The sequence below is a fragment of the Aspergillus tanneri genome (genome assembly GCF_003426965.1).
Source record: "Aspergillus tanneri strain NIH1004 chromosome Unknown AapTan_1_pilon_pilon_pilon, whole genome shotgun sequence".
Lineage (NCBI taxonomy): Eukaryota > Fungi > Ascomycota > Eurotiomycetes > Eurotiales > Aspergillaceae > Aspergillus > Aspergillus tanneri.
In genome coordinates, this window is record NW_022984628.1 from 3338501 (window position 1) to 3365002 (window position 26502).

The window sequence follows — 26502 nt, forward strand, 5'->3', positions numbered from 1 at the left end:
GACGGCGAGGTGAGACAAGAGAAGAGAAAGTGCGTCGTCCGTTGAGGGAGAGGTGCTGGGGTTATAGATGTGTTGGGGCGGCAGGCGAGGGAGTTAAAAGCGGCGAGGGCGGAGGGATATCTACACTATCCCAAAATAGGGATGTACCATACCGCATCAGGCAATCATACCCCAAGGCGGCAGGGGGGCGGTGCAATGGGAGCCGTTTTCTGCGGCCCGCTTGCCGTCTTGTAGAATACTGTTTTTATTACTTTCTAGAAAGCTTATATTCACCCAATTACTGTCAGGGCTGAACCCCTAGGACATAGGATAGGTTACCTACAAAAAGTGTTATGGAAACACTATAATCTGCCCGACTTGGCGGTGCGGAGTATCTGACGACCGATTCAACCCCTGAATCCTTTAGATAGTCGAACACCTCAATGAGATTATAGGGAACCGCTTAGTAGGCTCAGTTGGTTGAGATACTGCGATTCCTGGTGTTTCCACTGAATGACATCTACTTCCCAGTTAGGCTAGTTGGCCTGTAGCTGATAGAATAGCTCCCTGCGCATCACTTCCCTGAATTCCACAACAAAAAGGAATCGTTGAAGAAGGGAATAAAGGAAGAGGAAAATGAGCGGTAATCAAACAAAGTCACGTGATATGGATCGAGGGCCAGTAGGGACAATAGGGACAATAGGGACAACAGGGACAACAGGGATAATAGGGACATTGGTCCGAGAGGTCAAACGGGCCACAGCCCTTTACAACATCGCTAGTAATGCTTTTGGTATGCAGCCAGTAGAGAAGACAGCCACCTGTAAAGGTATTTATATTCCACCTGAAGACTAGAATGTGATAAGATGGAGCGAAGACAAAATAACAGCTCTATGCTATTAAATATAAAGGCTATCTCAAAATTAGCACAAATGTTCAAAAGCACCTTCCGGCTCTTCAGGTGAAGACTATTCAGGTCACTGAAAAGGGCCCTGGAGAGGCGCCTAAGTAAGCACAATTATACTAATGCTGTTGTATGTCCGTTCACTCAAATTTTTTTGACTATACGGTCTCGCATCCGTGCCGGTTTGTCTTCTGGCCTTCACCTGAACCCCCCTGAAGCTCCATAATCTTCACCTGCCAAAGCCTGCAGAGCAGAAAATACTAACGTGTCAACTTGCTTTGCACGTCAGTCGGAGCGGAGCAATATTTTCACCGGTTACTGTTATCGCTTGACAAATAAACAGCGATTCCTGGTCGCCACAGAGGCTCTGCCGATTGATTCGCGTTTACATGAAACTTAGCGTCAAAGTTGTTTTGAAGCTATGAACAAGATTCCTGTTCCTGAAGAGTGGTGCTTGTCGAGAAAGAGTAATAATTTTCTTTCATCTCCACGTGCGCTAGTTGTCATAAATATTATCTTCCTGTCCTTTACCTGGATCCGGCGAAGGCGTACCGTATCACCACCCAGCCAAGATTCTGGAGTCGACCAGATTCAAATGAACAGATTTAATTATGGGAGAACCTAAAGAACACGGAATTCGTGACCGAACACCATTTTACGCCACTACTAATTTTAATCTACTCCAACTGGGTGAAAATTATTGTGGGTTCTTGGAGTCCTAGCCCCTTGTTGTAATCCATCGTATTTAGAAAGGGCAAAGCTGTAAATAATTTAGCTGGACTCGGATGGGTTCGGGCCGTTGTGGGCCTTCGTTGGTGGACGTGGAACCCCGCTCTTATTTACCACACGGCGAGTTAGGAGAAAACTCATAGCCAGGGCGAGCAGTGGGGCGCTGAAACGCCGCGCGACTGGGTGATCGGTTGCTTTCGAGCAGGCTGAGTACTGTACCGCGGCCAATGCACTGTCCAATTTTGCGCTGGCGGGTTTGCAGTGGTGCCATGTTACGAGTACAGGTGAAGCTGATAGAATCCGGGAAGGCGCAGAGTAAAGCCAATCCTGCCTACAGGGATGTAGTCTACTAGGTGCTCAACAATTGTGTTATCCCCTCACCTAGCGCGAAGATGGGCCAATAATGTCTTGCTTATATATCGCAAGGCTAAGCGCTGATCCGCCTACCTGCTTCTCAGAGTGATTGTTGCCTAATCGACAAGCGATATAACAGTTCAATCATGAAGCCGGAACCATCATAAAAGCGATTGTCTTCAACCTATGAACACTACGACAACGTCATCCGGCTGGGTGGCGGAACCAGATGGCCGCGGAACATGGAGCATCCTCTCCACCTGTCTGCTCACCATCTTTTTGTGCTGTTGGACCTCTGTCTGTCCGAACATCCCAGCTAATTCGGATAACTACTGGGCCTGCGTGAGGGATAAATTCCACCTCGCGTGTCTCGGAATTCTGGGGCCGGAGTTCCTCCTAATGTTGGCGATGGGGCAGTGGTCATCTGCCAGAGAATCTGTCAAGGTGTGTTTCTTTTTCATAATCAAAATTTGTATTGGTCTAATTTGTTGGAGCAGGCATTTAAGAAGTTAAACGAGAAGAGAAGGAAGGGAGAGAGCGATTGGACAATGACACACGCATTCTATGCGGATATGGGAGGATTTCTCCTCAATGGTCCTGGGATTGATGTGCCGTTTCCCATTGATGCGAAGCAGTTGCTTTTTCTTGTTGAGCAGGGGTATTTGGAGTGTCCACAGATCGGTCGAAAGGACATTGGGGATAGGAATAAATCGGACGGAGTTGCGAGGTGTTTTGCCGTCTGTCAGGGCGTTTGGCTGCTACTCAACTGTATCCTGCGAGCAGCTCAGAGCCTTGCTGTGACAACGCTCGAGCTTACCACGGTATCATTTGTCATTGTCTTCTTCGCAACCTCTTTCTGCTGGTACCACAAACCATTGGATATAGGAACCACGATCACCCTCACTCTCACAACTGACATAAGCGCTATCCGAGAAAAGGTTTGTATGACAACGATCCACTGATCTATGTGGGAGAGAAAAGCTCACTGACATGAGATATTCCAGCACTGTCCTCCAGATCTTACAGAGTGGTACACCAACCCTCTTGAATTCCTCTACCCCAGTATCTACATTCTGCAGATGTTCTGGGTCTACTATAACCGAATACTACACCGAATCCACTGCCCCATCTTCTCTCGTCTTGTCACCACCAGACCATATAATCGTATCCCGAGCGATGAATTCCGCCAAGTGGACTTTCTAGCTGAGGCCCTTGCCGTCCCAGTCATTATCATATTCGGCTGCATGTTCATGTTAGCATGGCGCTTCCACTTCCCATCTTCCACCGAGCGGGTCCTCTGGCATATCGCGTCATGCTATACTTTGGTTTATTCCGTAATTGGCTCCGGAAGCATAAAATTCTGCTCCGAGGTTATACTTCCGCGATATGCTAAGAAAAGGAGGGGGGTTAGAGACGCAGAAGCTCAAGCACCGCCTCCACGCTCGCGGCAGACGCAACAGAACAGTCTGGTCTCGAGAATCGTGAACATTGATCCTTCGAAGGATCCCAGACTGGACATTCCATTGGAAGCACTTCTTCTTATCTCGTCCCTTTGCGCTGCGTACTGTCTTTGTAGAGCTTATATACTTGTTGAGGACTTTATTGGACTAAGGGACTTGCCCGACTCCGCATTTCAAACGGTGGAGTGGTCTGTTTACTTTCCTCATTGGTAAGGCAGAGGGTGACATATTTTTCATATATACCTTTACCGCAAACGTTGCTTGTCTGCTTATGATAAATGAGATAGTGTGTGAATACGAACTTCCTAGGAAGCAATAGATTGAAATGGCAATTCCCAGTCGATTTAGATTAGTTAGAATTGTAGTAGACCTCAGCTCGCTGTTCTCGTTGATAATATTTCTCCCAAATTTGCAGGGGGAAGCAGAGATCCCTCGTCCACGGGGGGATCTTATCCCGGCCTGGAGACTTGGCAAAATGGGCATCGAGAGGCGGAGGGGGAAATTTAAGCAGCTAAAAAAGATCCGAGTGTGTCTGACAAGCAGCCCAACGTTCACTACCCATTTTACTTATTCTTTTCAGAATCCTTAACGTTTCTTTCCCTTCCACCAGAGATAATGCGGGTTGTCCTCGTGATCCTATTACCATCCCTGGTTGCTGCTGTTGCCTTTATGGCGTGGAGAAGGCTACTTTTCTCCCAACCAAGCCCAACCAGATCAGTGGAGGGACGACCGCAACGACCACCAGCCATGGAGGTTGATTGCGTTCCCTCCGAGCCTAATCGAACAGCTTGTGTCACTTCTTCTTATAATGCAGGGGTCACAGTTTATGGGTGGCCTTCCAAGGGTGGTCTTTATGCCCTGTATGACTGCCTTGGGGTGGAGCTTGAATTTCTAGGCTTTGACAGATTTAATCCACCTAAGTTACGAGCAGGTTCACAAGCTAAGGAGGATGCACATTGTGACCGAAGTTAGTTTGGCCCCTCCCAACTACTTTTTTTTTTTTTAAAAAAATACCATGTTTCTAACTTTCTAACCTCGAATAGTGCGTCAGCTTGGGGCTACCTGGTGGAAAAGTGAAATTGGAACGGATCTGTTTAGGAGAGAGATAGAGGGCCCCAAGCTTACGGATGAATACCTCCGAGTCGGCTGGCCAGCCGGGGGTGGTGTGTGGGTTTTACACACAACGATCGAGGTAGCAGCCGAGAAAGGTGCTGGGTTAACACATAATGCATATAATATGGAAGAACGATGTAAAGTGATTAAGCAGATGGGAGGTGTCTTTTATGCGGATCCTAAAGATTGTCCTTATCTCGATTTGCCCTAATATTAAAGGCTATTATTTGACTTACTAGTACTCACGTCCGGTAGCTAGCTAATGCAAAGGATGTCTCTAGCCCTTACTATAATACTACAATGTATTTGCCGGCAACCCTTCGTCTGGGTGAGTATTATTCGGACTACAGGAGCCTTGTATAGCCTATCTGCTGATCTTCCTGTTCCTTTAACCTCTGCTCGCATAAAATTCCTTGTTACTTGAGTTATGTGGGGTAGTTACTGTTTATTGTAGTATCACGTAATATTAAGAAAGGCACAGCCAAGCCACCTATGTAGCCCTCGACATACTGTGTATTAGCACTAGGATAAAACGCTATAATACACTTAGACGACATATTAGTTTATGCTACGTCACAAAAAGAATGGCAAAGGATTGCTCGACGATTACCTAACGAGACCTCGCAAGAACCGTGACTTAATGTCCGAGAGATCCGAGGAAAGAAACCTATTGTGGTTTTACTTGCGGGTACGACCACTGTAGACAAACACAGATCAAGCCATATTGGAGTGGTACGTTTCGACAACATACACGCTGGTTGGTTAGTACTTAGCATAGTAGGTGACTAAATGCGAATCTCTAACTACCAATGGCAAGTCTGTTCAGTCAGGACCCTTTTTGGGGGGTCTTCTCCGCCTGTGGGTCTTGTCTAAAGAGTCCGCTGTTTGCCCAAGGCCCCGTTGGTCTGGGCGTCGGGGCGGACCGCGTCCTCCCGGGTCTAGTGTTAACTAAGATACATCATTTTTTCGGAGTATTTGAGCGAGAAGGATCTAAACTACACTATTCCTAAGGAGGAAGGAAGAATACAGGATTTTTATGTGTCAGAATATCCGAAGATTACCCCGGCTATCTACGGAGTAGGGTTGTGTCCATTTTAGCGCCGCGGAATTTCCCTGACTGTACTATCATACTAAGTTGATACCAAGTGGATCTACCACTGTGGTTCAAACGTTCACCGATTTGCTTATACGGAGTAGTCCAGGGTCTAATCCCTGTCTATCTGTCGCATAGAACACTGACTAGAGCCTAGGGGGAAAGTGCAGGTTTTACTATATTCTCTGTTCCAAAGTTCATGTTAAGGATCTCTATCGCAGGAGTGACATGGCCTCTTACTACACGCCGTTTCCCAAGAAGGCATACCTGTTATTGGCCCTCACGGGTCAACGCACGTCATTTCTCTCTTAATGGAAGTTGGACAGGGTTCTGCAAATATTATGGAGACGAGAGTGCTATCGGGGTTTGCTACTCGGATTTGATATGGCTTTGAGCATACTGCAACATGTAATACTGGTGGTAACTACCACCTCTAGCCTTTTCTTAGTTCAATATAATCTAATTACCGGGTAGAAGGAGCGGGCTATGCCACTATTTCGGTTTGGTCCGGTGCAAAACACTGCTATGGTGTCGGTTCCAGTTCCTTAATTTTAGCAATGCCTCTCTGCACAGTTGTCTTAGTTGAAGATCACTAATGCGGTATAATCTGGGACTTGTGGGTGTAGCTTCGAGATGAGATATAAGTTTGTCTTAAAAGTTTTCGCCTTAAATACATACAATCCTCCGTACCAAATCCAAGCGAATAATCTTCATCACGAAAGTGATCAAAGGGATTATTCTCTCCTTGTTATTATGATTTTCTCTCAGGTTCTGAGCCTGGCTCTTCTGGGGTCAGTCAATGCCGCTACTCTTGGGAAACGATTCTCCAGTGGAGGTTTCGCTACTGGTGAAAAGGACCCGAATGTAAGCAGCGGCTGTACCTGCTGGGCCAACTCGATTAAATTAACCGACACCTGTGCCGCGCTAGAGAGCTACTATGGCATCACAATTGCACAGCTGGTTTCCTGGGTAAGCAGGAAGAGCCCGATCATTTAAAATGGGCAAATCTTGTTGCGTCGATAACCCGAGGTTCGGATTGGCGCATATCCCAGCAATTTTCGGCAGTACCAGTCTCTCCTGGGTGCCATCAGTAGCTGACGTGTCATAAACTCCGAGTCTGCCTCCGCCATTGACCGGATTTCAAGGCTTTGCTGACTCAACAGCTTCACAACAATGCCAGAAGATCACCTGCAGACGCTTCGGCGATTGATGGAAAGATATCGCATCCGGTTTCAATCACCAGACGAGCCAGATGAGGCTTGGCCTGAACTCCATGTGGATACATTCAGAAACATTAAGAAACTAGGCGGTTATAAATTCGACAGTTATTCGGCTGGCGTGAGTATCTGGTCATCCAACGAGCCCTGGAAGCAGCAGATTAAAGCCCGCGCAGAATGGCTTAGTACAAGCGTCTATTTTCCCAGGAGCGCAATGAAGCAGGCTGGCGCTTTGAGCTGGAAAATAATATTCTAATGAGATTCTCAGCAAAAGTTGCTTGGTAAGTCTTGTGCCACTAGAATTTTCTATCTCCCAGCGAGGGTAGCCATGTAAAGGGACTTTGCATGATCGTCCGTAGAGCACCCCGCTAAATTTGGCAGTCCAAGATGCCGAGCTAGAGTATGGCAGTCTGAGATACAGGCCGCTCTGAGTAGCCATCGACTTGACCATGCAGAAGAACTTGAACAACGTAGAAAACAGAGGAGGCCATGCCAATGCCCTCCCAATGAACGTTTTAAAGACTTGTTAGTCTGTCCTTCTTAGGTCCTTCCCCGCTCAAAGAATTCTGACCGTCACAGCTACGAAGTTGGGACGAATCGCCTCTTTAATAACCAAGCACAGGAATTTGTTGTATACAATAAGTATCTCAGATCACAGCTCCCCAAGCAAGCCCCCCATCGCGTTATTGGCTTGCAAAAAGCCAGGAACCTGGATAGTTTGTTATCAAGCCCCGTCCGACCGAATCTTGCCAGGCATGAAGATAAAATAGTTTCAGATATTTTTAAAGTCACCCCTATTAAGAGTCAAGCAGATCCTCTTCTCTTTCCCTTCTTGCTTTTGAGGTAAAACCAGAAATAATTCCGAGCGGATTCGATGCTATCCAGGTGCAGTCGGCGTTCACGACCAACGCACCTTTAAAGCTGCAGGAAGAATTGCGGTTATATGTTGACTGGTCACCGGGAGTAGAGGGCTATAAGCCTTTGGTATGGTTTCTGGCATCTCGCGGAGATTCATGGAAAGTGTACGCGTCCCATCTTAACAAGGGAGCTAATAGGGAGCTGACAAGATATGTAAGGACAAGCCTGTCGGGGTCCTGGCTAAGATTCCCCTAAAATCCCGCCTTTGTTGTATTATAGCTATCAAAAAGCTAATTTGCTGGCAAGAATATAACGTTACTCTGGTCAGGGTCGTTAATGCATAAGGACGATGCTTTGCAAATATTGCTTATAGTTAACTATATAATGGACTAGGCAAGGGATATCTATCGCATAGCGATTCTAAAACAGCTACAATATTTGGTTACTGGTAAAGCAATAGATCAGATCAGCGTGGTTGACAGTGAGATCGTCTCTATGCGTAGGGATGTATCTAATTAGATCCCTACTCCACCCAGTATGGTGTTGGAAGATGATAGTAAAGAGTCTAGTGGCTTTATTACCAAAAAAATGCCTCCCCTACTATTATTAGATCACCAAACAATGCTTAATTTCCGGATCCTAAACTCCAAGCTTGGCTCCTTGCGCTCGGCTTCTCTGGTGGAATTTCGATTTGCTGTTCCTATCTAACGGAGAGGCTTATTCCAAGATTTTTGCAGGTGATTGGAGGAGGACAGGATAATCCACATAGTATTAAAAAGGCTGCGAGACATATTATTAATTTTATAATCCAGTTTGATGAGTTTCTGGTAATCAGGGGCCGACCTTGAGCTTCTCAAAATGCTTTGGACCAAATACTGCTCGCTCAGATACAGAAGATCAGGAGCAAGACTTCTATATTATTATGGAATGCAGCTGGTATTTCACACCCTCTTGGGAGATCACAAGACAACTTTGGTGCTTTGCCATCTCTAAAACCGCCTTCAGCATTTTGAAGAAGTACGCACACTTCTCTGTACGTCAGAAGGGGATTGAGAACCTAAGTCAAGCTGGAAGGCATTGTTCTTGACAAATTCTCCAGCAGTGTGTTGAGTATCTTCGCGCAGGATCTCCCTGGCAAGTACTTTTGGCTGCAATTTCCCGCACCCTAGTTACTATTTATCCCCTACCTGTTCGACGAAGAGTTCACGCCACCTGTTGAGGGACTTGACCTTGGTTATTCCCGCGATGACAGAGTAAAGCCATTTATCATGAAGTATCCAAAGCGAAATCTATGGAAACCGAAAAGATACATGGTAGTTTTAAGTGACGAAATACAAGCCGCTCTTTGTTAAGGGTACACTAAGGAGGAAGTGTTTGCCATGAGGCATGAAAAGCCACCCAAACACAGAGATATGTCTTGGAAGCGTAATCTAGAGCAGTGTACGCACATAATCAATGCATAATACTACTCATAATTATTGCGAACGATGTCGCCGGAATCCGAGACAAATATTTGTCCCTTTGCTCACGGATATTTGGACATGCGCAATCAACAATTATTATCTAACTACAGCATAATCTTAGTGGTCTCGCTGCTGGATGCAGGCGGGTTATATAAATTAGATATATGTGTTTTCGCGCTGAGACCTCTTAGTAATGTGAAAGACAATATGGTTCTCTTAGTTATGGTTAAGAATGCAGAGTACTTTAGTCTACCACACGATCAAGTGCGATGTCAGTGATATTTAATTAAAAAATAGCATAAAACACAATTTACCCCTGCCATACTATTAAACAAGACACTATAAAGAGGTCCTTCTCTTAAACTGGATTCGGGAGCTGCGCGATGAGCCACTATTACACAAGGAAGACTTTCCCGGCCATGAAGCTTGGCTAAAGGGGAGATATGTTGCCCATAGGTTTATGTACTATCTCAGCATCGGGCATTTAGAGCATGAAGCAGTCAAGATTGCCGGAGAGGGGGAGCAGAAAAGACAATGTAATTTGGATTTTTATATACTGGCTTTAAAAGTAAGAAAGGAAAATGGCAAGGAAATTCCTTTCTACTTTGATCCTCACAGGAAGGTGAGACTCCGTAGGGATGAACTCCGCGATTTATCACATGGGATAAGGGAAAGGACTTTTTGAAGCAAGAATACCCAAAGCAATCCCTGTCTATCTCGTCGTTGATACATACTGCAACTAAAGAGTCTAGGGTTGTCGTTGAGATTGGTTGAATGTCTACAGGACCACTTAATAGGGAGGCCATAGGATTGTCTGGCCAAGAAATTAAGCAATGAATGTCTTAAAAATAGTAGAAAGCAACTTTTATTCTGTACATATATAGAAGACATCAACTCCTGGAAGCATTTTTTGGCCTTTAAACTAAATCACCTAAACTAGACTCTATTTAAATACCAGAACGTGCTGAACATACCTAATGCTCTGACTGGGGATAAGATACAGAGTAAGGGGATAATAAAGAAGGGGTGAGGATTTTATAGGCACTATAAAGAAAAGGGCAGCTTTTTCGTTTAATATGCCGTACGTAGCAGCAAACCTAATCCCCACTACCCCAGCGGTTTACCCCTATAGCCAATGCATATAAACATACAAGCGTATTACTAGGAAGGCAGTATATCGCGCGGTTACGTATTACCCAAATCCACTACAATACAAACAGGAGGGGAAGTTCTGTACTATCTATGGATTCTGCATCCTATCTAGATATCAATATGATCACTATATAATGCTAGTATAGGAACGGAAATAGGCTTGGGAAAAAAATATTTAGCATGTAGTATGCAAGAGCTCATATCCAGCTTATAGAAGATATGTTTATAGAGTGAGAAATAACCACCAGTCACTTTTTGGGACCAAGGTTGGATGTCCTGCTCAAAGAGATCTATATCACACTTTGCTTTCTCCCTGGCCAGCTGCAGCATTTGCTCCGTTACATAACGACGAGCAGATAATGCCAATATAGTTGGCACTGGATCCATTCATTGGGCCGCTAGTAAAAGTTACCGGCCACAAGTATTCTGCCTTTCTGTTTTTTTATTTTAGTTAACAATTGCTGCTTCCAGTTTGGCTCTCCGCCATGTACCAAGATCAAGTCATGATATCCGATGCGTTGTAGGGTAGGTCTCCTTTTAAAGCCAAATTTAGTGTGTCGTAAAATCTAACGCTGAGTAACTAGAGTTATATTAGCAAGTCTCCTTGCTGCAATAAAAATACTGACGTATTTCTTATCCTGCCTGACCAACATTTGTAACCAGTAATAAGCACTCTCCCAGTCACCTTCTTCATCTACCTGCCAATCGAGGGTAATCCCCTGGGTCCGGACGCGCGCCTCACGATGTTCTTGTAGTAACTCCTTAATCTAGGGCGTCCCTACCATAAAAACATGACTGTAGTCTCTTACCTGCCCACCAATGCCGCATAGGCTGATTAATACTGGGCTAAACAGACCATCGATCCATACTGTGTATTCTCGTTCTTGCTCAAGGCGATCGAGTATTGTGCGTGAAGCTGGAGCGTGACCGTGGAAGAAGGGAGACAGAAACCGCCCTGCCGATGTCGTCTCCTCCCACCTAATAGTAAAAGGGTGAGACTGCGCCAAATAGAGTAGGCTAATAAATAAAGCGCTAAATTTAACGCGCTCCCCTGCTCTCACAGCCCAGGGCCGAGGAAGGATCAGGGTTAAACAAGCAATACTTTCTCTATAGTTTTTTAATAAAAGTGTTATACATCTCCTTTTAACAACTATATTACAAAAGAGCACACGGATAAATTAAGCACCAAGTGAGACAACAAAGATGGCAGCAGATCCTAGAAGATGTGCCTAAGCGCTGCTTTGTTTTATAGGACAAGTGTGTTGCCAAATCACGTAGAGTATAACCAAGGCCCATCCCTGGTGCATCCTCAGGAAGACCTTATATATATTCTTTTCTTCACCAACAACAAGACAATGAGGGAAAGGAATATACTCGCAGCATGTTATTATAGTCTGTCAGTCTTGCTAAGATAAATACTAGGAATAGGGATATTATACCATGATACCGTAGACTTGCATGGTATTAGATGTTAAAATTAATCTTGTTTGCGCAATAATCAAAACATATATAGTATCCTTAACAACTACAAAAAGGCCAACAGTTCAATAAAAGGCTCTGTATGTTTTAAAAGACATGCCAAGAAGGCAAGCGCCGAACTTATACCCCCCAGAGATAAACATGGGAATTGTTGGAAATCAGGATGCCCAAGGCACCTTCGTATATCCTAGTCCCGTAGCGATCTGATATATCACACGCAAGGGGCTAAAGGACACGTAGACATGAGGAAGCGTTTGTCTACGCTCTCTCTCCTAGATAGAAGAATATACTCACCATGCGATACTAGATCGCACCGATAGTTTCAATATACTATCCAGTCACCGCTATCCTAGCACCTCACGACATAGCTTCTTCCCCGAGATTCTCAACACTAGGTACATAAACGTGGCCACGCGATGTAATCCAGAAAATCTAGTATGCATGCCACTAAAGATGTTATAAAGTATAAAAATGCTAATTACACTGCCAACTACAGCCATGTAAATCTTCTCGATAGATTTAGTAACTATGTCAAATTAATTAATAACTTTCTTGTAACTTGCTATAAAATATATAGGATGACTGTATAACACTAACAGTTGCAGGGATTATATATAAGCCAGGCTCGTACTGCTATCCACCTGCTACGTTACCTTTACCGGGGGGCTATGCCACTAACAAGGTGCATCCCCTAAAAGGTTCGCAAAATAGTAGAGCCTATATTTCTGCGAGCCTATTATATTGGGCTAATGGATATGTCAAAGCATCGGCAAAATAGGGTTTTGCTATTCTTGCTTTTATTAACGCAGCTGCTACATGTGTGCCTTTTAAATATTAAGATTAACTTTACTCTAACATCTAGTAAAACTAAGCTTTCAAATAAAACAGATCCGGGTCTGTTTGTATTTTCTATGCAATCTCCTGTCCTTACATTGCAGGCAGTGCTTCTTAATTACAGTTGGACTAATACTTCCCAGAGTCTGTTTGTTTAATAATAATACTACCTTTCTAATTCCACGCCTTGATTTACAGTACATGTAGTTAATACTCCGTTAAACAACTCTGTGTACATATACTGGCCACATTTTTTCTTGTTAATGGTTAACTTATTTAAATTCCTGACCTCCAAATAATAAACAATCCCTCCACAATCGTCCCTACAGTGCCCGAGCACAAACTGATACCCCAGTCATGGACTGTCTCTGTTGGTAACCACGTCTGCTAAAGATGGAGACTGGAGTGTGCGAGGTAAATGAGATCACGTGATCGGGGAGAGTTCTACACAACCTAGCGAGTACCCAGTATACGGGCTCGAGCATTTTGCGGGCCCTGCCCGCTACACATATAGCCTATTGTATTGTACTGTAAGTCCTGCCGAGGCCGATACGAGTAATGCCCGCTGTGGGGGATCCTTGGACAAAGAGGATAAATCACGTTTATCAGAAGGATTACGCATTCATGCGTCGATTTTTCAACATATTCAGATCAGCGTAGCGACATGCACACATGGTGTCCCCAACCCAATTCAACAATTGGTTCTTCGGGGAATTGTCGGGAAAGTATCACATTGTAGCTAGTAATTACCGTACGTCATTTCTCCACAACAGGCTTGAACTTTTCCCCACAATCTATAACCCCGTAACTCCATAATCCTATAAACCTATAATTATATTTGAAAAAAGGCAATCTCCCATTCAGGGAAACGTACCTTAGGATATCTACCCGTCTGCCAAAGTTATTTAAAGTTGTTAATCCTCTCGTCGGATCAATCGTGCTTCGACTTGGAGGGGCAAAGAAAGAAAATTTATCACACCTAGTTAAACTATGAAGTGCACTACTTTAGCAGGCGCCTGTCTCTTTGGGGCGCTGGCGCCTATAGTGGGTGCTAGGTCTCAGGTTGGTCTGAACAAAAAAAATCCGAGTTATCCCTAATGCATTTGGTAGCCTACCATATTTCGCGCTATAGCGCGTTCTACGTCATGTCCGGAGGCTCCATCAACTCTTGCCTTGAGCGACCCTCCCTATGAGAACTACATGTACTCGGACTGCAATGTCGCGGCGCAAGTTGTTGTCACCAGCCCATTACCTAACAGCAACTTAACACAGATAGGACCCCGGTTGATTGTCGCCTGGCCGGCTGGCAACAGCGGTGTGTGCGCTTACTTTGCGCCTCAAAACGGCATCAATGGCTCGCTCGCGATTGAGGTGATTAACTCTACCGTAGGCGATCCTTTGGCGCCTGTGTACATCGCGCCCTCAAATGGATCCCAATATCCTAGCGTCGGTGTCACGGGCGTTCTGCGTATTAATGCCTCTGCGACGTTGACTGTGCCGATTCTCGGCAGTATCCGGACCATCAGAGACTTTGTTGAGGGACCGAGTCTCCTTCAACCTGACATTCAGGATGCAATTCAAGTCATAGGAAAGGATCGCAGTGTTTCACTACAGCGGCTGTGGTTGGATAATATTACCGTCTCGACGCTTCAGTTCAGTCCCGCTGCCAATAGCAAAAGCCGTGTTGCTGTGGTAAACAGAACTACGCACTTTGAGGCGGGCGAGTACATTTTCAGAGCTTATATTAACTATCCACAGCTCACTCAATTGAAACCAGATGAGGTACTGGACGCTGAAAATGCGGCACTCCACACTCAACAGTCCCAAAAAACCTCTGCGCTGTCATTCCTTTCATACTCAGAGAAATTGCTTGCGGGCGCATGGCGCTTTCTCACGTATTTTGGGAGAGATTCGATGATTTCCGCCTTGCTTTTAGAGCCAGTTTTAAGCAAAGGTAATAATAGCGCGATGGAGGCTGTTATTGGGGCTGTATTAGAGCGTATTAATCGCACGGACGGGAGTGCGTGTCATGAAGAGACAGTAGGGTGGGTTGTAATATGGAAGTGATAGATATGTGCTGATGTGTTTAGTGACTATGCCACATGGACGAACTTGCAGAAGAATATTACTAGCACCACCATGCTGTGTGATTATAAGATGGTAAGTCTACTCACCAATTTACCTACAGCCTTCTAATAAAAAAAGGTTGATACCGATTACTTCCTCCCTATTCTTATAAAGCGATACTTGGTAGACAACGAAGTGGGGCAGAGAAGGCATAAGGCTTTCTTAAGGTGCGTATCTCAAAATGTTACTTTACTATACGCCGGACGCATGCGCAATAACGCTAATAAGAGGCAGTACTCCGGCCGGTTCTATTAACTCGGTAAACCGGAACCTCACCTGGGGCCAACTATCCACCCTCAACGCCGAGCGGATCATACGTCTGGCTGGCCCGTTCGCACAGAAGCAGACCAAGGAGAATCTCATCCATTTGAATGACGGCGAGGTTGTAGGCCAGTGGAGAGATAGCACCTACGGTAATCTAGCCATTAGCATGACACAGAGTATTTTGCTAATAAATCGGGAAAGGAATTGGCGGTGGCCGAATCCCTTACGATATTAACACAGCTCTGGTCCCAGCCGCGCTGCGAGCCATCTCCATTCTCGCGCGTCATGGCATCTATCCCCATCGTAAGAACTGGGCTCACCTAGCGGGCCAATACGCCGATATCTGGGAGGAGAAAGCCCTGCCGTTCTTTAAGGCACTTTAACCTAATATCCCATCTACAATGAATCGACCTCAATGCTAATATCGAAATTGCAGATCACAATTTCCCGTTCCACCGCCCAAGCCCTTGTCCAAAACTACACGGAGGAGATCTCATTCCCTGGTCCCTCACACGTGTCCCAGATATCAAGTGACGTGACATTTTATGGCGTCGCTCTTGATGGCAATAACAACCAATCCCAAGTGCGCGTCCTTAACACAGACGACTGCTTCCGGCACTTCCTCCTTAATACAACAACCAATCAACCACAGTTAACATCCTTTATTAACCAAACTGCCACACATATACGCACCACGTTCCCTGCCGGGTTAATGACGGATGCAGGGCTGGTGGTTGCCAACCCAGCCTATGGCGGGGACCCAGTATATGCCAAGAACTTTACGACTGGTGCATACCACGGCACGGTGGTATGGTCCTGGCAGCTTGCTATGATGGCTAAGGGATTGGAATATCAATTGGATCGCTGTGCCAGAAACCCCAATTCCTCCAGGCCGGAATTCTGCACAGATGACTTGGTCTACAGCAATGTGAAAACTGCTTATAATGCGCTATGGGATAGTATCGAGCAGAATTCGCAGCAATTATCCTCTGAGGTCTGGTCATGGGTTTATAAAGACGGGAAGTTTGCAGTAACACCTTTGGGCGTGTTACCACCACCAGATGGGGCAGCACAAACTGGTACGTACACACTCAAATATACATATAGATTTATATACGCCTTTTCTTCTCCTTTTGCATTTACTTTAATTGGGTCTGCATTGTGTTTGTTTGTTTCCACTTTGCAAAGACTAATAGTTGGCAGAGTCGGATATTCGGCAGCTGTGGTCGTTGGCATTTTTGGCGGTTACGAGGAATGTTGCCTTACAGTAGTTAGTACATAACCCTATTCTGCAGGACCACAAGCCTTACGTATAAGTCCCCAGCGTGGCTACGGTGGGTTCTTTCTGTAATGAGATTATAATATGGCAATATATTAAAATTGGAAATGGATTTCCTTTCAGTGCCTATCCGTATGAACACCTCTGGGGGTTGATTTGAATATTTTATGTATGGCTTAGAGCGCAGTTTGGCGTTTTCTATACTGTACATCATTGTCATTCAGAGTTAGAAAAGAGAAAACTGCCTATAGACCATAAAAGCGCTAAGTTATAAGACTATAGGAGAGTCATTCAGCACATACATTCTGAATACATATTCCCTTTAACGTCAGCGCGAATAGAGAACTAATTCCTTACAACAATATCCTACTTAAGTCTACCAAATTACGTGATGATTATTTTTATTTTATTTCGGATTTTTGCTCATACCACCTTGTTTAAGTTGATGAATCTGGATGTGATCAATGGATTGGCTTCAGAAGACGGTCTCCTCCCGGGATAACACGCGTCCAAATATCAAAATTCACCGCGATCAGCGGTATCAGATACCCACTGCTTCTACACAAGATGGAATTTTATATTTTCGTGTCTTTCAAGGCTCGACTGACGCCTCTTTCTTTGAGGATTTTATTGAAGAACTTCTCCAACATTGTCGGCCATATCCTGAACCCAAGTCTGTAATTATTAAGGATAACGCATCGTGGGTGGCTCGAAGCACGGGACTGTGGTGGACTCCAAGTTGGATGGCGACAAACTTGTTTTGACTATCCCAGGTGATGTTGCCGACGCAGGTAATTACGCTTGGACATTCAAGATACGCTATTAGACTCAGCCACAGTTGTTCGGCAGGATGCAAGAGGAGGATCCTGGGGATACTCTGGAATTTGATTTGCAACGACCCCAGTGGGAAACGCTTATTCTTCCGGAACCAATAGTTTGAGAAATGACATATAGGAGTGGCGTTGATCCATCCCGGTTTCTGGCATTGATATCAGCTCCTTGATCAATAAGAAGCCTTGCCATGCTGTCACAGTCTTTCTCATAGCCTTTTCTAAAGTATGCAAGAGCGATGTTAATCCATCCTTATCACAGGCATTGACATCAGCTCCTTTATCAATAAGAAGTCTTCCCACAGCCTCATAGCACTTGAATCTTAAGGCACAGAGGAGTGGTGTTAATCCATCCCAATCACGGGCATTGACATCAGCTCCTTTGTCAATAAGAAACCGTACCATAGCCTCTTGGCCATTCTCTGAGGCCACTGACAGTGGTTTTCGGATCTCCAAATTTTCGATATCGTTGACAGCTACACCAGTCTGGAGAAGCAGCTTGACAAAGCCTATTCGGCCATCCCCGGCAGCCCAAACATAGCGGAGTATAACCTTTATAGTTTCTTAAGTCTTTCCTGTGGTTCAACCCCTCTGTAATATCGACTCCGTCACAGATGGTGGAAGGCGTGTTCAAAAGGGCAGCAGCGGCATCTTTGTTACCATTTGCCAAAGCGGCAAACAACGGATATCTATCCCTCTCTCCATAAATATAAATATTCGGATCCTTTTTAAGCCATGTGCGGATGAGTGTCGAGAATCCCTTTTCTGAAAGCACATAAAGGAGGCTTGCATTTGGGCTGCACTGACGAACCTTGAACTTTTCGTAAAGATTGTTGATTCTGGTCCAGTGAGAAACAGGAAAAAGAGATAGAAATTCATCTTGAGGAACTATTTCTGCCGCAGCATTTGCATGGTAGAGAATATGCTGACTGGCATATTCTAAAAATAGGTAATCCTGTGAAATTTCCTTCCGTTCGTGGGATTTGTTGTCTGACAGGCTCTCAACGGTTGCATGTACAGTTGTATGATTAATATATAGAGAACAACATTGTTTGAGTTTTTGATGGCTTAGGCTTTCCGAGTCAAATCCAAGGTCTGGCCGCAATTCATGCAACCCCTTGTCTTTCACGAGGAAGTCTCGGACGGATTCATGGATGAATTGTACTGTTGGCTGTCTAAATTTCGTGATCTCAGCAAGTCCTTTGGAGGAGCTAATAACACATCTGTTAAATCTGTTCAAGCTGTCTCTAGCATCTGGGATTCCGATATCGGCCAAACCCTTTAGTGACAAGCCAGATCAAAGAGCATGGTAGAACTCATTTGGCTGCAAAGGCCGCTCTGCGTAGAGGATCCAGAGTATGCAAAGCAAGAGGTCCTCTATATTTTCATTATCCCGTCTCAAAATATCTTTAAACAGTTCGCTCAAATCACTCGGTATTTCTGCAAGTCTCTTTTTCAGAGCTAGCCCACCCCGTCGATACTCTTTGTTGAGGATATCGACAACTAAGACAACCCACATAAAAGCTCCGGCAGCTTTCCCAAGAAGTTGGGGTCGCAGTTCTTCGACAAGTGCAAGATCTTTGATTTGAAGGCGGTTTGCAACATAGGCTTCCAAGTCATTGGCATGACCTGGCTGGTCCTCCAATGTAAGTCGGATCCCCGTCGAATAACGATGTAGGGATAATGCCGACTGGAGAAGCATATCCGGAGCAGTATGCCTCTGGCGGTTGATCGTTCTGCCAATTCTTCAAAGTATTGGACCATGTCCACAACTTGCTGTTCATCACATTCATCAAGAGCATCGACGAAGCAGGTAAACAAGCGTTGATCGAGCAAAAAAACTGCGTCGCAGAAGAGGTCTTTGAGAACATTCAGGGGAGGGCAACCATTCTGGCCCTGGAGATCAAAAGAGTCCAAAACTCTGTGGAGGTCAGGATACTCTTCCAGCAGCTGAAGTAGTAACGATCGATACATTCCGAAGATCGACTTTTTCTAAGTATTTATTCACCTCGGGCGTTGAAGAAAAAGGAAGTGGTGACAGCATGCATCTGGCGGTCTCTCCTCATGCTCGAGTATGCGAACTTCATAATTGTCGATTTGCCAGCTCCGGGCTTGCCACTGATCCACAAAACTCATGATGTTGCGTTATTTCTCCAGGATCAAGCCATGCTTGGTAGGACGGATGACTGATAAGCCATCTACATGTTTTGCTGTGGGCAGTTTTGATGGTCGATTTACGAGAATCGATTTGCTCAAACCTGAGGGAATCCAGCAAGCGCTGCCGGTGTTCATGTGAGCATTGATCTAACATTAGGCGTGAGCATCAGAAACTCGAATTGCTCCCAAAACTACTAAGCCAAATTACAAGAACTGGGCATGCGTGCAACTCTTAAATGCGCTTCGGCTACAGGAAGCTCCTCGAGCAATTCCCTCGCGTATACTGCGGCCGTTGCTGCGGCATACCTCTGCCATTCCTTAGACTTGTGGGAATCCGAGTAGTCACAGATTCCCCGAATTGGGAGACAAGGGAGAATATCCATTAGACCTGCAGTCTCCATCTCGAAACATATAACATCCAGTTCCTGAGCGACATTGTCACGGGTAATGCCGCATTTCATAACCTGGTTTCCAGAGGCGATCGCACCATAATGAATCACCGTGTCGTTTGATATCCGTCTGCGCTGTTGTACCAGTTTCGACTGGTCGCATTTATCACAGCTAGCCATTGGAGCCTTATGATTATATGTTGCTTCGAAGAGACGATCTAGTAAGCTCGGTCGACTGTACTCAGTGCGTTCTCCCAGCTTCTGCTGTAGGATGGATGGGACTCGACTGGGCTGCAGCTCATGTATCGAACGGAGGGTGGATACAGCTGTTCCAAGCAACTGGTGGGGGAATCGAGGGACTCCTCTTCGCTCAAGCATTCCGACTCCGACTGTTTTCCCAAGATCATACTGCGTCACCCTTGTTCCAACAACAATGTCGCCCAAACGCACATCCGCCTTGTTCGGCACACCACCACCAATCCCAACCATCTAGCCCGCGCGAATAGAGGCGAAGGTTCGCTTTATATTTGTTATAACATTTGCTGCACTATTTGTTCCATATTGGGCTTCTGGCAAACATGCAATAACAATATTGTGTTCCTTAATGTTTCCCAGTACGTAGGTGTTGTTGTCATCTGAATGCGTGGGCAGGGCTTCGTGAATGTCATCCAACATAGCACGAGCTGCTGCCATTTCGATGTGCAGCGCGAATATCCAGGCAATGGTGTACTGATCATGTCGGGTGGGCGAGCCGTCATAGTAAAAAATCTTTTGTCACTTTGGAGGGTGAGACGAATTGGTCTCATCATGCTCTTCGTGCCAAAAAATTTCCCTGTCCATCTTAATAAGACATCCATCAAACTCTACAGTTAAGGAGATCATTGGTAGTTATAGATGGTGGAAGGAAGTATCAGTGAATGGCAGTTATCGCCAAAAAGTAAGAGACGAAAAACCAAGGATTGGGCAGTCATACACATGCACTGCCACAGATCGATGTAACCATGGCCTCAGCCACCTAGAGACTAGTATTATTATCTCCTTCAGCTTTTAGATCATTAATAGTTGTGCCTTGTTTTCAGCCTTGTCAGATCTAGAAGACTTGAAGTGGAAGTAATCTGATGGGTACAAAGGTCAGATGGCAGATCTGCAACTCTTGAATGTTGGACCTGACGGAGGTTACTGGTTTTGTAGTCTGTTAAAAGGGAGGATAAATTTATATAAGATATTGTAACATTAGCTAGTTAGTCAACTAGTTAATTAACGTATTCCACGGCCGAGTGGTAAATGCAACCGAGCGGATAATTTTCGTCACAACAACAACTAATGAAGCTTTATAACCACCAACACCATTAAATTAGACTATTCAAAGCATAAAATAAATAGCTATTTACTAGGGCAACTTTGTATAGAATGTCCAATAGTCCCACGCCCACTACAGCGTGGTGGAGCTCGCTGGCGATGTACAGATATACATAACTAGCCTTAATAACCTTATTAAGCCGCATATCGAGCTGCTCAACACGATCCTCACCTTCCCGTACTGCTAAAAGAGTATTATTACCTACAGTAGCACGCCTCTTTTGCCTTTTTGTTTCCCGCTTATTCTGTTTTTGTACAGACTTTATTTGTCGCTGAAGGTATCTACTGCCCTCAGATGTTGAATATAAGACACAGGACTGCTAGATAGAGCTCTTCTTTTTTAAAGAATTTTTTGCAGTTTACTGACCTTGTGATCAAGCTGACGAGTATTTTGAGGCGTTTAAAAAGCAGAGGAAATTAAGCCTTTAACTAGTGGTGGTGTTGGCGTACGTATTTGGAAGGTTATATTTAGTGTATTCAAAACACTTTGTAAGCTTCTGCCTTGTCCCATAGACCCTCCGCTTGTCAGGAACAGGAAATCTCCCAACCCTTTACAACATATTAATCTACTGAGGTAGACTAATACAACTCACTGAATAGTTAATGTCTTTCGTGACTCGTCAGACCCAATCTACATCCAACGACGGACTCTTGGCATGGCCCGTGAACAATATCCGCAAACCAGGGCCACTACGGCCTCTTTTGAAACATCTCTCCTGATTAGTGTAAAATCTTCGACGCCATACCCAGTGGGTGTTCGTCCTTGGCTATCAAACGGCGATCCGGTTAAATAGACCGCCTCTCAAGATAGCATAGAGAACGGAGTATTCCAAATGGGGAATTCACGGAGAAACTCAGGACAGGATATTCCAATGCTAATTTTGGAGCTTGGTTTATTGAAGGACTGTATGCAGCAATTCCCTACTTAAAGTGGTGGTAGGACTGGATAGTGAGTGGTAAGCTTATCGAGATCAGAGTCAGGATAAATACTATGAAGACCGCACTCTGGCCGAGTTTGTTGGCCCTTTCGGTCTCAGCATATGCTCAGGTCAAGGGGACGCCGTATGGGTTTGCAGCGGGAACTACTGGAGGTGGTGACACGAAGGCTGCCCCTCCGTCGAGTCTTCAAGAGTAGGTCTTATTTTCTCGCCATGATTTCTCCAGCTAACGCGTGCAGACTCACTAAGTGGATCACTGACGACATTCCCCGGACCGTCCTGATCGATCGTACTTGGGACTTCACTGGGACTGAAGGTACCACCAATGGTAAATGCTGCAGCAAAGATACAACTACATGCAAGGGAGGCACGTCTAAGGGCCAGGGATGGATCGTCGATGAGTGCAACGACGGAACTTGGTATGATTGTACATATGACAATGCAGCGCGCACGCCGTTGAACGTGGGTTCCAACAAGAGTATTGTCGGCGTGGGCAACGATGGTGTACTGAAGGGCAAGGGATTGCGTATCTCAGGTGGAAATAAGAATGTGATTATCCAGAATGTCCATATCACGGTAAAATATCTTTTTCAGTTTCTGATAGACGCAGACTGACCACTGCAGAATTTGAACCCTCAGTATGTCTGGGGAGGAGATGCACTCACCCTTGACGACGCCGAGCAGGTGTGGATTGACCACAACAAGGTGAGCATTCCCATTTCTGATTCCCATATTCGTCGTAGCTAACAGAACAGTTCTCCCTGACGGGCCGTCAACACATTGTCAGCGGCTGGGGTAAAGCCGGTCACGTCACCATCTCCAACAACGAATTCGACGGACGCACCGAATGGTCAGCGGGATGCAATGGCAAACACTACTGGACTATGCTGTTCATCGGCAAGGAAGACTACTACACGTTCTCTGGAAACTGGGTGCACGACGTGTCAGGCCGCGCACCACATATGGGCACTGAAAAAGCTGGCTCGCGTATCTTCTTCCACGGCGTCAATAACTATTTCCATAATATTGGTGGACACTCGTTCGACACTGATACCAATACCTGGGTGTTGCTGGAGGGTAACTACTTTGACAGTGTGGATACTCCGTTGACTGAGTCCTCGTTGAAGAGCGGCTCGTTGATCTACAATGTGCCGACGGCGGACTCGGGGAGTGCCTGCTCAGGGTCTCTGGGATATATATGTGAATGGAACCAGTTGGTTAAGTCCGGTACCTGGACGAAGAAGGTCGATACGGCGGTTTTGACCGAGGCAGCGAAATTCAAGGGCTCGTTGGTGGGCCATAAGGAAGTTATTGATGTTCCAGCGAGCGTGAAGGTGAATGCAGGTGTTGGGAAGTTATACTGATGTACACTCACACGGCTCATATCATTCTAGGGTACTATAAGCTAGTACTAAGTAAATTCCATTTACTGCAATTCTCTTCACTGCAGCCATAATTACAGCAATATCCATCCCATGAGATTTATCACCTCGATACGTATAGAATAGTTAATGCAAGTGTATTAACTAAGTATTTTCTTTATAGAGATGTGAATAAGATTTACTGAAGTAAATCAACTTGTATGTGAATGATCGAAGCATATATAGGACCTCAATCCTCCTTCCTACCTGTTTCTATATCTTATTCATGATTTAATTCTAGACATATATGGTGGTCTCTTTGCAGTTCCCTTGGCATCGTTGTTATAATGTCAAACAGTTGACAATTCCCTCACCATAGGCGTGCCTTCAGTCACCTTTGTTCCATTGTGACATCTATAAGCTATAAGAACACGAACAAGCCTCAGTTATTCTTCCAATCCTCTTATGACATTGCTTAAAGCCTACCTGGATTAATAGTGGATTGTACAGAGCAATTTCATCCATTTTTACTTCCTCAATTTTACAACCTGTCAAAGCCACTAGATATGACTATTTGTGTCGAAACTCTCGTCGAGGCATACCGTCAAGTATGCTGTCCCTTGCCGTGATCACATGCATTTAACGACATTAGATTGCACTTTTGCCCTTATCACAACCAAATTAAGCATTATGCGTCTTTTTGACCGTTCTCGCGGCATCCATTGGGCACTTGACAAGCAGGGTGCGACAGTTGCAAAGTCGGTTAAGACCCAACCAACAACAGCAGAGTGTCTTTCTGCTGTAGGAGAGGGGAGTATTATCCGTGCAAGTCTTGCATGAATGATCTCTTGTCCGGCTACCGGGATCGGTTATTTCTTTTCCACTGGATGTACCAGGTGGAATACATAATATTAAGTAATTAACGAAACAAATGGCCATCAAATTCCACCTTACAACAAGGGTGCCAAGGTCCTAGTTAGCCAGGTAAATGTATGTATTTATTAAGACCATCTCTTTGCAAGTTATGTTTTCCTGACAGAAGATAGATGGTATCGAACAAACGATACGAGAGACAATATACCACTCAGTCCCCCCATATTTCTTTGCCATAAAACAAACCCACAATGGGCTCAATTTAGATATGAATATGAACGAGAGGGATAAGCCCAGTTGAATGTGGTCAAAGATCGAATTTGGAACTTCAGAAATTTTTTGCCCTTTGCAACGCTAGATACCAGTATGCATTGGGTTTGGTTGATCACATCTAAGAGCGTGCGCAAACTGTTTCTTGTATGGGGAACGCGTGGATTGCTCCCTTCGTCAAGATTTTTTCTGTGGGCATAATGACCAGCACTCATTTTGACTATGACCGTGTTTCTAATTTCACCACTGTTCTCAATCACGTTGCCAGCTTCTAGCTACTCAACGACAGGGTGATCCAAACATCTGGGCATTGAAAAGAAAAGGCTGTTATAAGTCTACGGGATATGCTTGAGCCGATATTTTAAGCCGGTGACGGACAATTTTGACACTATCTAGGGACTTTTGCCACGTCGGTCTTCAATAGAGCGATAGAAATCTGTGGATATCTTGTCTTTCTCGTCCAGCCCCTATTAAATAATTATAACACGGTGGTTGCTCTAACTGGCTGATATGCTGGGTCCTGTCGATAATAAATTCAGAAGGCCTTGATAAGGAAAATCCGGGAGAAGGATAATTACAGGGGCTGGGAGGATATTTCAAATAACATCAAACAGCCTGATGTAGCTCCAATTGTTCGCCTCTAGTTGCCAGACCTTGACGATGTGTACCATATTGTTACGCATTCAACCTCTTATCTCTGTTTATCACATCTTCTCCGTCTCTGCACGGGTCTTTCATCAAATGGCTGACAATGAAGATGTCTGAACCGGATTATCAAGACTCGATATTACAAAGGGACGAAATCCTCACGGTACTAAATGAAGTTACAATTGGTTATTTACAGGGTACGAGTACTTGTATACTTGCCTATAATCCTGTTGATCATATTATGGCAGTTTGCTAACAATATATTGGAAAGTAGCTGATACAGCAGCTTGAATTCGCCTCTATTGGCTACTTGCTAGCTATGGAGACCCATGCAGGAAAGATATAAGACTTTCAACGGCTAAAAGTGGTCATGCTCCATGAGAATGGCGTGCCTGAACGAACCGTGTGTCTGAATTGAAGGGGGCTTTCCAATCATGCAACACACTTCCGCACTTCAATGTTCCCCTCATATAGTGCGTGTAAGATTGTATGTGAATGGAAAGCGGGATATTAGACTGATGATTTTGTCAAGAATACATTTCGGCTAGCTAAGAAATATGTGTCATGGATCAGCCAACATTCGAGTGGGCAAGCCCCGGCATACTACCCCTGATACGTCGCGTTAAAGACGGCTGGGTCACCTGGTCAAAGATAGGTAACAAAAGTATGCTACTATTTCAATTCAGCGCACAGAGCTAATTTATTTCTAGCTTTGCGTTGCGAGCTGCTAGATTCCATTCCCCTTATATTTGCAACACGCTTTTGTCGCATCATGAGCCGGTTACAAACAGGAGCTGAAGCAGAAGTACTGTGAAGACGGAATGCGAATTCGTGCGTTATTATAAGAGCTAGCCCTGCGCACGTGGTACACATTAATCTGCATTACCACATTGCTAGTTTCAAGGCAAGCCTCGTCACAACTATTTCCCTATATGAGACACGATCCCACATTTCGCCCTTCAGAGTTGCCATGCCGCCTAAGAGACCTGAAACACCTGTAGGCCAGCCCACAGGATCAACACCACCCAGTAGACAACATCAAGGAAGACAAGCTGAGGAGGGGACAGTAAGTCACGATGTGATTGAACGAAGTCTAAAACCGGATTGTACTCGACGGTCCAGCATTGGACAAAAGAAAAACTTGCCAATGCCGATGCTGTCTGTATTCGAAGGGCGAAAGACGGGACGAACAAGGCAGAGACCATTGAGGAAGCTTGCGGATAGTGACCGAATATGCTCAACATGCAATATATACTGTCATCCCGAAATCAGTAATGCAGACTCTGTATCAAATACGCTGTGCTTGGCATCGGATATACATGATCTATGGACAGGTGGGAGGGTTGCATTTCGGCCACTGGAGGATAACAAG

At 45.0% G+C, this 26502-nt stretch overlaps 6 protein-coding genes across 6 annotated transcripts; 4 read left to right on the forward strand and 2 right to left on the reverse strand.

Annotated features, from left to right (window-relative positions):
• Window positions 1-2365: 2365 nt before the first annotated feature.
• On the forward strand, window positions 2366-3639 carry ATNIH1004_003092 (uncharacterized protein; the record flags this gene model as incomplete). The annotated part of the gene is made up of 3 exons (XM_033567772.1): window positions 2366-2410; window positions 2464-2904; window positions 2971-3639. The coding sequence occupies 3 exons, from the start codon at window positions 2366-2368 to the stop codon at window positions 3637-3639; spliced, it is 1155 nt and encodes a 384-aa protein (XP_033429767.1).
• A 534-nt stretch (window positions 3640-4173) lies between these two features.
• Window positions 4174-4750, forward strand: ATNIH1004_003093 (uncharacterized protein; the record flags this gene model as incomplete). Its single annotated transcript, XM_033567773.1, has 2 exons — window positions 4174-4393; window positions 4470-4750. 2 exons carry the CDS (start codon window positions 4174-4176, stop codon window positions 4748-4750), a joined length of 501 nt encoding a protein of 166 aa, XP_033429768.1.
• Window positions 4751-13625: 8875 nt separating this feature from the next.
• On the forward strand, window positions 13626-16297 carry ATNIH1004_003094 (uncharacterized protein; the record flags this gene model as incomplete). Its single annotated transcript, XM_033567774.1, has 7 exons — window positions 13626-13697; window positions 13746-14680; window positions 14726-14795; window positions 14841-14929; window positions 14991-15147; window positions 15463-16105; window positions 16230-16297. The coding sequence occupies 7 exons, from the start codon at window positions 13626-13628 to the stop codon at window positions 16295-16297; spliced, it is 2034 nt and encodes a 677-aa protein (XP_033429769.1).
• A 2135-nt stretch (window positions 16298-18432) lies between these two features.
• Window positions 18433-18837, reverse strand: ATNIH1004_003095 (uncharacterized protein; the record flags this gene model as incomplete). Its single annotated transcript, XM_033567775.1, has 1 exon — window positions 18433-18837. One exon carries the CDS (start codon window positions 18835-18837, stop codon window positions 18433-18435), a length of 405 nt encoding a protein of 134 aa, XP_033429770.1.
• Window positions 18838-19218: 381 nt separating this feature from the next.
• Window positions 19219-20374, reverse strand: ATNIH1004_003096 (uncharacterized protein; the record flags this gene model as incomplete). The annotated part of the gene is made up of 3 exons (XM_033567776.1): window positions 19219-19439; window positions 19501-20170; window positions 20219-20374. The coding sequence occupies 3 exons, from the start codon at window positions 20372-20374 to the stop codon at window positions 19219-19221; spliced, it is 1047 nt and encodes a 348-aa protein (XP_033429771.1).
• A 1657-nt stretch (window positions 20375-22031) lies between these two features.
• PELF1 (polysaccharide lyase family 1 protein) lies at window positions 22032-23342 on the forward strand (the record flags this gene model as incomplete). The annotated part of the gene is made up of 4 exons (XM_033567777.1): window positions 22032-22171; window positions 22218-22554; window positions 22603-22683; window positions 22734-23342. 4 exons carry the CDS (start codon window positions 22032-22034, stop codon window positions 23340-23342), a joined length of 1167 nt encoding a protein of 388 aa, XP_033429772.1.
• Between the last annotated feature and the right edge of the window lie 3160 nt (window positions 23343-26502).